At 50.5% G+C, this 10,567-nt stretch overlaps 5 protein-coding genes across 5 annotated transcripts in view; 3 read left to right on the top strand and 2 right to left on the bottom strand.

Moving 5' to 3' along the window:
• H310_01476 (hypothetical protein) overlaps positions 1-1,556 on the bottom strand; it is a gene marked incomplete at both ends in the record, with an annotated part of 2,292 nt that extends 736 nt beyond the window's left edge. Inside the window, 3 exons of the mRNA XM_008864588.1 lie at positions 333-410; positions 452-700; positions 807-1,556. Of these exons, the coding sequence (XP_008862810.1) occupies positions 333-410; positions 452-700; positions 807-1,556 (1,077 nt within the window). The remainder of the gene's footprint in view (positions 1-332; positions 411-451; positions 701-806) is intronic.
• A 3,129-nt stretch (positions 1,557-4,685) lies between these two features.
• On the top strand, positions 4,686-5,443 carry H310_01475 (hypothetical protein). The gene has a single exon (XM_008864587.1). It carries the CDS (start codon positions 4,756-4,758, stop codon positions 5,368-5,370), a length of 615 nt encoding a protein of 204 aa, XP_008862809.1. The 5' UTR covers positions 4,686-4,755; the 3' UTR covers positions 5,371-5,443.
• A 388-nt stretch (positions 5,444-5,831) lies between these two features.
• On the top strand, positions 5,832-6,598 carry H310_01474 (hypothetical protein). Its single transcript, XM_008864586.1, has 2 exons — positions 5,832-5,981; positions 6,028-6,598. Exons 1-2 carry the CDS (start codon positions 5,901-5,903, stop codon positions 6,319-6,321), a joined length of 375 nt encoding a protein of 124 aa, XP_008862808.1. The 5' UTR covers positions 5,832-5,900; the 3' UTR covers positions 6,322-6,598.
• Positions 6,599-7,404: 806 nt separating this feature from the next.
• On the top strand, positions 7,405-8,449 carry H310_01473 (hypothetical protein). The gene is made up of 2 exons (XM_008864585.1): positions 7,405-8,260; positions 8,338-8,449. The coding sequence occupies exon 1, from the start codon at positions 7,597-7,599 to the stop codon at positions 8,200-8,202; it is 606 nt and encodes a 201-aa protein (XP_008862807.1). The 5' UTR covers positions 7,405-7,596; the 3' UTR covers positions 8,203-8,260; positions 8,338-8,449.
• H310_01472 (hypothetical protein) lies at positions 8,309-10,387 on the bottom strand (the record flags this gene model as incomplete). Its single annotated transcript, XM_008864584.1, has 10 exons — positions 8,309-8,499; positions 8,576-8,866; positions 8,924-9,037; positions 9,090-9,225; positions 9,271-9,323; positions 9,372-9,542; positions 9,603-9,760; positions 9,817-9,997; positions 10,059-10,294; positions 10,346-10,387. Coding segments are annotated over 10 exons (1,517 nt in total), but the record flags the coding sequence as incomplete, so codon positions are not given.
• Between the last annotated feature and the right edge of the window lie 180 nt (positions 10,388-10,567).

Below are 10,567 nucleotides of genomic sequence, written 5' to 3'. Positions count from 1 at the left end.
TAAACTTAATTGTCCTTCGAGGAAGAACATGATGAAGGGGCCTTGTATATTTTGATAAATGAAATTACAATAATTGGAGGGTAGTCTGTTCACACATGACAAATCAAATAAAGTACCTGACGTTGGCTATGAATGGTATTTCTTCTAATTTTATGCCATCAATTTTGAAATTTGTTATAATACCTATTAATTTGGTTGACATACCAACATACTTCCTCCGTTCCAGTACATTTGCATGACTTTTTTGCAGCATTCTACATCTGGAAGTTTGTATCCAAATTCAGGACATTTCGGGGTGTTTCATATATTTTTACTCAAGTTTAACAATTTACGACGAACAGGTGGATGATGTGCTTCACTACTGCAACATCATTCAGTCGTTCCACGAGCTCATCAATGCTGTCAAGAGCCTAGATCCCGAGACACGAAGCCCACTACCTATTAAACCTACAATTTCGTCGACTCTTTGCTCGTCCTGCAATCGACTCTCCATCAAATCAATAGCGAAAAGGACTTCTTCGTCGAATGACGGCCGCAACTCATGATGACCCGCCTTCAGTTGAATGTCCTTCTTCAAATGCGGTAGCTTGTACACATTGTCGCTGTCCATCTTCATTGACTCCTCCAAAACCTTCTGTAAAGCCATGAAGGTCTTGTCCAAAATGGCCCACTTCAGATTCTTGAACGCTCCTTCAACGCACTGAATGAGGTCATCGATTGATCGAGCAGTAGTCTGATGCTGCAAGCACTGGATGGCATTAAAGAATCCAAGGTCAAGAACATTGAAGTCCTGGCTTTGCGCTGACCGTGAGCTGGATGTTCCAACCGTTCATCTGACCCGCCGCCTTCACGGCAGCGTCATCCGCCGCCAAATGCGGTTTTGTATTGTCTTGTTGCACAAAAATGGGTCTTCCACGACGATCAGGCCACTTGGATTGGATTGCTGGAAACACCTTGTCAATCAGGTAGTTGCTGTAAATGGGCTTGGTCACGCTCATAGGAACAGTCACAGGAGTGCCGCGGTCTCGATTCTTGCTCTTCCGCTTTGCCAACTTGGTCTCAACGAATGGCCATAGACCAGCCTTGCCATCCCACATTGCATGACGTTGGCTGTCATGCCGAGGACGAGCAACAGCACACAAGAACATGACCTTCGTGATATGCCGTTTTGACTGGGCTTTACGTTGTGGAACGGCCTCGTCGTGCCAAAGATAGAATCGACGGTTGACTTGTGTGATGTAAAACAACTTCTCGTCGATATGAACAATGCCCATCATGTCATGCCAACGACGAGTGCCAAGCTGACCAGCACGCATGAATGACTTGGCAAAGTTGTATCGTGCAAGGCGATGATCTGCCGTCAACATAGGCTTGAGCCGATTCGTTGTTCGACGAAGCTTCTTAGCTTTGAGGAGACGCCTAAGAGTTGTCTTCGGGATGCCCGTTGGTGACTCCAATGAGTGAAAGTTGCACCGAAGGTGGTGGGGGACATTCGAAATAATGTCGCGAGCACCTTCGTCTGAGTACTTGCGTGTGCCTGCAATCCGTCCGGTCATCTTGGAAGCAACCTTGGCACACTCGGTAAGAGAAGCTGACGTGCACCCTCGTGTCCAGATCCGAGAGATTGTAGCTTGGTTGACGTTAAAGGTGCGCATGAGCTCCTTTATCTCGCCGTGCCCAACACGGCCTTCTTTTTTGAGGTGCAGCAGTCGATGGTAAACCGCCGACCTTTGGTCGTCGGTAAGGTTACAACCGGTCGTGGGGCGCGGCATGTTTTTTCCGTAGCGAGCCTCCAAGGAGACGTTTTTGCGATTTTGAATGGTGCTAGCAATATCTACGCATATCTACGCACCAAGACGAAGCGTTTGCACTTGGTTTGAAGGCAAAAGGATAAGAAATGACGAAGTTTCAAAGAATTTTGTCATTGTAGCCAACAGTAGCCAGTCTATACCTCGGGTGTTATAGGGAATTAAATTGTTCTGAAAATAGCTGGCTGTAGAGCTTTTTATTGGCTATCTTTCCGCCATTTTGGGTGTCCCGAGTTGAGGTTGTTGACGTAAAGTCATGCAAATGTACTGGAACGGAGGAAGTATACTTCCGACGCGACAACAAACCGACAATATAATGGGAGATGATTGGACAACCGACAATAGAAACGAATTCTAGTGGTCCATTAGAATTGTCGATTTCCTATTGGACGAGGAATGTGTCGGTGCATCTACATATCCTTAACATTATACATATACAAGCCATGTTTGTTAAATCCTAAAGTCGTTTCGTTTCACGCCGTTTCTACTGACCTGTTCACATTCCAAAAAGAGATGGAGAGGACACCGATGAAGCAGACGATTCAAAACTCCTTCATGGGGCCTCCACAGGGAGGACATACTTGGCATACCAACGCCAGTTCGAGGCGTACTGTGCTCAGCACAAGAGCGGGCTCAACCCTAAAGCTGTCACGACCGAGGATTGCACGGACTTCCTCCATCATCTGTACAGTTTGGGAAGAAAAGCCCACACCGTAGACTCCGCAAAACCACGTTGGTGTCCCCCAACCCAGCACAAGGCACACGTGCGAGACGCTACGTCATTGGTTTGCAGAAGGTCAATCGGCAGAACAATGTTGACGACGAAAAGAAGGCCCACCCCTTGACTATTCAAGAGTTGTCAACTTTGATCTATTTCTTTGACAACCACAATCCCTTTGTTGCAGCCAAGTTACAGCTTCTACTGTGCTGCTGCTTTCGAATCGGTGAGGTATTGGCGCTGAAGTGGCGCGACATCGCCTTGGGGGAAGACGAATATGGTCGATACGTGTCCATTCGCCTGCGATGGCATAAAAAAGAGAGTGTTGAGAAGGAATGTCAAGTTTACCATTTGGTCGACGAGACTTCGTATCCATGTCTCCGCGTCTGCACCCTGTACGAAGGCTACCTAGACAAAGTCCGTCAAATCGACGCCAATGTGTCGCAAGACGCATGCGTTTTCCGAACTGTGTCAAGCCAACATGGTCAAGTTCGCTTGGACTGGATCAAACCTCTCGATCAGAACTATGTTCGACGCGTTGTCCAAGACTTGGTGCAGTCGTCGCCGAGTCTGCCCATCGGCATCTCATTGCACAGTATTCGGCGAGGAGGCTGCTTCTGCAGGGTGTTTGAGTCGCCAGAACGGAAGTTCAATTTTCGAGTGTTGATGGCGTGGTGCCGGTGGACGGATGCCAAAACGCGTTGCGCGTATCTGGTGACCAGAAGCATCAGCGACGGTATCGACCACCGCAATCTGCTGAGAAAGCACAACTGCTCGGTCCATGGCGTGGTTCAAGTTGCGTCTGGTACAAGTATGTTGAGGTTGTACGACATAATCAATGCGTGTGAAGAAAGTTGTTGGCGTCGAGACGCCGAACCCTTGGGGAGTGCGTGGTGACCAAGACCATTCCAACGGCACGATCTGGTAGAGATGCGTGGGATCAATGGTTCACTCCATGTCCCAAGAGCGGCTTGTTCTGTGCCATCAAAGACTTTACGAAGGACATGATCAAGTGCGATCGTCGAAAGTACTCTGAGAGACAGACTTTGGGAGTTGCTTTCTCAAAGTACCAAAGCTATGATCTGTTTGAGGCTGCCTTTGCTGGTCACACAGGTAATTATTCAAGTTTGTTAAAAGAAGTCCGAAAAAGGAAGCGAGGTCATAAATTGTAAAATTGTAGTGTGGTTCCACGCCCAATAGGGAAACCTGGCGGACAATTAAGTAGAGGGGTATCCCCTCTACTTATTGCGCACTGGTTGTAATCAATAATTCTTTTTGTATATTTGACCAATCATAGCATTGTCGGTTGGATTTGTTGCGTTTGCCATTTTATCCGCGCATGTGCAATACTGCCGAAATCAATTGCACCTTACAAATTCTGAAACGAGATTGGATGGCCAACTAGATTAGTACTTTTGATTGGATGATGACTTTTTCAAAGCAAGGATCGGTCGATCGCATTGACTGTTGCTGAGATATCACGAACTCAGCAAAACAACATGATAGGATTGGACAATATTCAACTTGATACCGTCCGGAACAAAAATGACGCCAAGGTTTTTAACTTACTGTTAATGAATTTATTGCATTTGCACATTGAGAACTGTACCATCAAGTTTTCAATATGAATAGAATTGAATTGGAGTAAAAACCTTGATAATTCTATCTAGACTTTCTAAGGAGAAAAGTAGCCCTCGGGCGAAGGACGATGCTCGACGGATAAGACCAACTTGCAGCCATCGAGTTCTTTCATGTGGCACGACCACAACTGTGCTTTGTAGACTTTGTAGAGAGAGCTTGTGGTGTTAGAGTTCAAAACCCGTGTTATCGTTGTCCAATTGTCGATGCACAGAGTACTCACCGTACTGACTGGATCGCACCAATTGTTCCGACAGACTCACCAATCATACGACAGTATGGCGAATCGTATCCAGATAGTCGGTCAAACACGCGGATTGAAATTCGCTCGTTGCAGCCAATGATAGTGAATAAGAAAATTCATTTATCGAAAATTGACAAGTTTTTATTCTGTATACTAGTACTAGTACTTCGTAGTACTTCCAGGGTTAGATGCTCAAATTTCAGATGAATAGATGAGGCTTTAACCTGTATTGAACCCGTTAAGAACAGTCGTCTGAAATCACGTTGCACTTGCGAACGCCCCGGTGCAGTTCACGAATCTTGCACCACCCACCCTTCGACGCAGACGCACGACACGCCGCCACCACTATGGACGCCTCCGACGAGTACGTGACATGCAATTCCTACATCGACACCAAGACGAAGAAGTGGACGCTGAATATCTGGAAGTGCCGCTTCTGGCACATGCGCAACCAAGTCCTGACAGTGTTCTACGAGAAAGCTGACGTTGCCAAGAACAAGTTCGTCCAGAAGTACACGATTCTCTCTGGTGCGAAATGGGATGAAAGACCGTGGGGGATCCAGGTCGAGACGAAGGAAGCAGGGTGGTTACTTGGTGTGATCCATTCCAAGGCGGAGTGGGCAGGCTGGCTACATGCTTTCATCGTATTGGACCATCAACTCAACCCACAAGTCCGACGCTTGGAAGCACGCCCTCAACGGTGCTCACTTGACTCGTATCAAAGCAGCTCGGCTGGAAACTCCCCCAACGACAATTCCGACGACAGTCCACTCGGCACAGTTAGCCCATCACGACGAGTGTCGTTCAACGGCGGAGTTAAGGTGCGGACAATTCCCGCGCTTGAAGACGAAGACAAGGGAGAACTATTTTACACAGAACTCGAGCTGGGCAAAATGAAGAAAGGTGCTCCCGGTGTCAGCAACGCCGTTTTGAAGCGAAGGCCGATGCCAGTCATGGCATAGCACGTGTGCGCTCCGCGTGACTGCTGCATAAATGATCGTATTTACAACCTTGATGTCCATTCATTTCACCTCGTCCTTTATCATGCGCTGCATCTGTGTGACTTGTCCTCCATGCTATGCGTCGTCGTGCTGCATAAACCTGGGCGTGTGTATATACACTTGTTTCACGGCGTGCATCAAGGACGTCCGACATAACGTTTCCTCGACCGGCAGCGCGTGGATGCCGGGCAACACTGTGGTGGAAGTGCCGTGCCGCTCGTCCGATGCCGCGCGCGTATGTGCGCGGATTTCACGGATCCTCGACGAAAGGCCACGCGACATGCGAGGATGCTGTCGGATCACGCAGGATCCGCGAAATCATCCACAACATGAATCTTAACGTTCCATTACAAACATCCTGATTCCTTCCAAATGGTGTGATGGGCTGCCATATTTCAAATAATGTATCATACTCTAATTTCCATGTCACATTATTTATACATCATAACACTAATAACTGTAGACCTCCTTGTGCGACCCCACTGAACAGAATGGAGGAAGGCCGCGTCCACTTCGAGAGCCAACCCCTACGGAATGCGGCAATTTTGGAGTCGTTAGACGAAGTCGAAGATGTAAGCGAGGGTACAGATCTACCATAGATGTCTGATTTGACTGTAGCAACTGGTACTGGCCGTGGAGAAGGCAGGTATTGCGATGCAGCATCTCGCGAACGTGACGACAGAAGGCCGAGACGCGGAGTTTCAAAAGACGTCGGAGGAATTCCTCCATCTTGTCGGTAGCATCCACACAGAATTGGCCAAGCACGCGCATTTGGTCCAGGACTACCGCAGCTATGGCCGCAGTACGTACGGCATCGAAAAGGACGCTGAGCTGGCGCGGACGAACGTCAAGATGATCTTGGCGCAACTACGCAACTTGCGGCGGTACACGGACGAGCATTATGCAGAATAAGGAATCTGCAACTTATCGTCGCGTTGCATCTCCCACCAAACGGTGCTGTGAATCGTCGTGGGAGGCGGTGACAACGTCTGCAGCGCAACCGTGACAAGCTTTCAAGCCGTTGCGAGAGGGCTGCGCCTCGTCTTTTGCTCTGTCCATAGGTAAAACTGGTGGCGATGCTAGTAGTTCGTTGGCCTTCGTCCTATTGGAGTCCACAACCTTAGTAAGAAAAAGCGCGAGAACTTGGGTTGGCGGGGATAATGAAAGGGACGATGGTGTTGGTGCTCCACTGATGAATGCGTCATGGATCTGGCGGCGAGTAGAGTTCTTGTGCTCCCTGCCCATGATAGTTGGAAGAAGCTTCAGCAACCTAGACCAAACCAGCCGAACGAGTGGAGGAATCGATACACATACTTCGAAACACAGTGTTGATTTATCGTAATTCTTGCCCGGCCTAAGCGACATCGCCCCGAAGTCGAGTTCGATGTGGCATTTCCATCGATGACTCGAACAAGTTTGACAGAGTTTTCCACGGTTGGATACGCCGGTGCAAGTCCAATTTTCCAAGCCCTGTCCGGGGGGGCAGGTGATCGAGCGGTTCTGACGCTTGGATGAAAAGGAGATTGCGACGCAGTTGACGTTATCCTGCATTGCCCTGTCTGCACCCACGCGGAGGCGCACATTCCATTCTAAGATTGGCTCGAACATCTCAATCAGCATTGCACTCCCAGGGTGAACAGGCAGCAATCGCAATGTCATCATAACAGTAGCGATCGATCGCGCGCAACGCGTGATGAAGTCTGTACCATCCCTTGCGAAGACATGTGATCAAAGGAGCAGCTACTACAGCTTGAGGGACGTAGCAGCATCGTGCATTGAGTTTCTCCAACCCTCCTATGTCTTCGAATCATCCGCCACGCGTGGGGGCGTGCAGTCGCCGTGCACCTTGCCGCCAAAACTCGTCGCGTCCAGTTCGAGTCAGCGAACCACTTCATGCGACACTCGCTTTGTGTCCTCGCTGGATAAAAACTAAAAAATTAGCCAATCACAGCCCCAAATCGTCATTTATCCGGAAGAACCGATTCCTGTTCCCGACTTGGGACTGTGAGCACATCACTATGACGTGAGATCAGCGCAACTGGGCACATCAGTTCTGTGGGAACAAGTCAACGTGGCCTGTCTCGCCCATCGTGCTATTGCAGAGGAAGCCATGGTAAGGCCACTCCTCGCATACGCGCCAACGAGGTGCCCACCACTTTGCATTTCGTTGCAATAAGAACAGTGCGCATGGGCCGTCCCTGCGCTGCCAACGCCCCCGTGGCCGCCTGCAAGTCGTATGTCGAAGTCAAGACGAAGAAGTGGACGTTCTATGTGTGGAAGCGCAGCTTCTTGCACTTGAGAAACGAAGTCCTGACGGTGTACCACGACAAAGCCGATTGCGACAAGCACAAGTTTGCCAAGCGATTCACGGCGCTGCGTGGATGCAAGTGGGCAGACAAGGAATGGGGAATTAAAATCGAGACCAAGGAAGCTGGGTGGCTCCATGGCGTGGTCCACACCAAGGCTGAATGGGCGACGTGGCTGCATGCGTTTGTCGACCTCGACCATGCACTGAACCGTCCCGACCACCGCATGGAACGACTTCGTTCCCCATTCGACGTTAAGTTGGTTGCAGCTTCCCTTAAGGACAATGCTGACGATTGTGGCATGTCAAGCCCAGAGCGCAGAGTCTCGTTCAATAGTGGTGTCCGAGTGCGGACGATCCCTGCTTTGAATCTTGACGACAAGAGCGAACTGTTTTACAGCGATGCTGAACTCGACGAGATGAAGGAAGAGGGATCGATGGCCGGGGCTGTGGTGTCCACACCACGGTCATTGCCACACATTGCATGACACTCATGGCATTTCCCAACAGATAACTTTATCGCAACAACATTTGCAGTGATTCACGGTGTATGTCCAGAACGACATGCCGCGTGTGCATGGAGAGATTCGTTGGGACAGAATGACGGGTGCTTTATGTAATAGTCCTTGTTCATTTCGTCCGACCGACAATCATGCATAGCTTCGGGTGTCTTGGAGAACACGGCGGTAGTGCTGAAAGTGCGTATGCAGTTTTTGAATAAAGTAGTGGTCGCTATGTTGGGGTGCCGGCGACTCATCGGGTAGCAACCCACCTTCAAACGGAAACTACGCGGGGAAAGCACGTGAATCATCACATCGTCGACGGCATGACGCGCCATCGGGAAATATGAAGGCATCGTACATTATGACGGACTGGGGAGATGACAGCTTCGACTTGGGCTTCAATGGCGTCTAGAGTCTGATCGTTGCCGCCTTCCACCACCACGACAGGCTTCAACGGCCACTTTTCGTCGTACAAATGCTTCCAAATCGCATGGCGATGGGTTGTGTCCCCCAGAAGCATGTCCATGGTCGTGTCGAACTCGAGCGCATCAGTGTCTTGGGTCAACGTTATTCGCGCCGTTTCCGAGACGGTGTCGCGCACAAATGCCACCGAGTGCTGGCAAGTGACCGCCAGCGCGTTGTACGCGTCCTACACAGTTCAAAAACCGTGCTATCACACGCATGAACAAAATGACAACGCCCGAACCTCTTGGGTGGCGCACAGTCGCAGCAGTGTAAAGCACGCCGCGTGCCATTTGAGCGAGTTCTCCGTCGACACCAAGATCACGTACACGAGGGCATCGACTCCGTGCAGGTCAATCTGGAATTTGCGTGGTCAGGCAGCACCGAGGCGGAAGGAACAAACGGCGCACCACAACGTCGGCAAACGATGGACATCGCAAGAGAAGGCTGTCAAGGCACCGACAAATCCGCACGACGTGCGATTTCAAGTGCATGAAACATTCGACTTCGTAGAACTCGTCGGCAGCCTTGGAGAGGTTGTGATCTCTAGAAATTGTCGTATGGAGTCCCGTCAGATGCGATCGCACGTACGGCTTGATCGCCGCCTCGCGAAGCCAGCGCAAGAGCTCCAAACACAAGGCATGCTGTTCAGGAGGGGGTGTAAGGGATACCCTGAAGATGATCTGTCGTACGTGTTTGGAAGGGTCTTGAACCAATACGTGAACGAGTTCGAGGGCTTCAAATTGTACCTTGCAGCTCTCGTGAGCCAGCAATGTCATGGCCGTAGGCACGAGGTCCCACATGTACTCCACCACGCGGGCGTCGTAGTGTGGCGACGTGGTAGCCACAAGCTCGCGGAGAATCTGCGTTGGTCGGTTAGGGTGGTTGATCATGCACAGAGCGACCATCCAGATTTCGTTTACCTGCGACCCCATGCGAATCATGTTGACATACTCGCTATCAAGCAAAAGATGGAGGGCCGCGAATGTTGCAGTCGTGGAGTTGGGGTTGCCGCGGCATTGCTCCAGCAGCACTGTATGGACAGTTAGCCACAGCCCGCTATCGCATGATACATGTGGACCTGCGTCGACGTGTGCGTAAAAGAAACATCCCCATGTTACAACACGTTGGACGTACTTCGAGCCATACAGCACTGCACAACACTTCGCTCCCCGCCGCATTGGCTGATGTACTCCTTGAACGCCCGCCCGCATCGCCCCAGCGTTTGAAGCAGTTGGATCACTGCGGCGCAGTCGGCATCGGCGACAGCATGCGGAGGAAATGACAGCACGTACAGCAGCACTGGTACGCCTTCCATCTGCATGACAAACCTACGTCAGACGAAATCGGACCTCGTTGCGGTGCCCTCGATGACATACGTCAATAAACTCTTGAAGAAAGTGGCCACGCAAGAAGACGGCAATGGCACGGATGTGCTGGGCCAGCCCATCGCCGTCGGTGCAGTTGAGCCGCAGCCACGACAGAATGCGAGACAAGTACAAACCCGCAGACGATCCCAAGTCGTCGTTCAAGTCCACAGTCGTCTCAAACAAGTGCGCGTCACGATACTTCCATGCAAACTCATCGAGGAGGACTTTGCGCTGGTGCTTTGTTGCTACGATCGTTCGCTCCATCATCACCGCCGCCACCAGAGTCGCCATCGTACCTTCATCCCATGCCTTCAACATGGTGGTGCCTTCCATCATGGGTAGTTCGATGAAACCGACCGCGCCTTGTGCGGGTGCAATACTTGAAACTGCCGTAACTGTGCGGATCCCCCCACAAGAAAACCACATCGTCCGATTCACGGCAGTGTGTGTATTTGATGTAGCGGCAACCCACCTCGGACTTTCACCAGTGTTCACTCTCGATGTTACTTGATTGTGTT

This window comes from Aphanomyces invadans, assembly GCF_000520115.1.
Source record: "Aphanomyces invadans strain NJM9701 unplaced genomic scaffold supercont1.2, whole genome shotgun sequence".
In the NCBI taxonomy this organism is placed as follows: domain Eukaryota; phylum Oomycota; class Saprolegniomycetes; order Saprolegniales; family Verrucalvaceae; genus Aphanomyces; species Aphanomyces invadans.
Note: the sequence above shows the minus strand (reverse complement) of the source record. Positions and strands in the feature narration are given on the sequence as shown.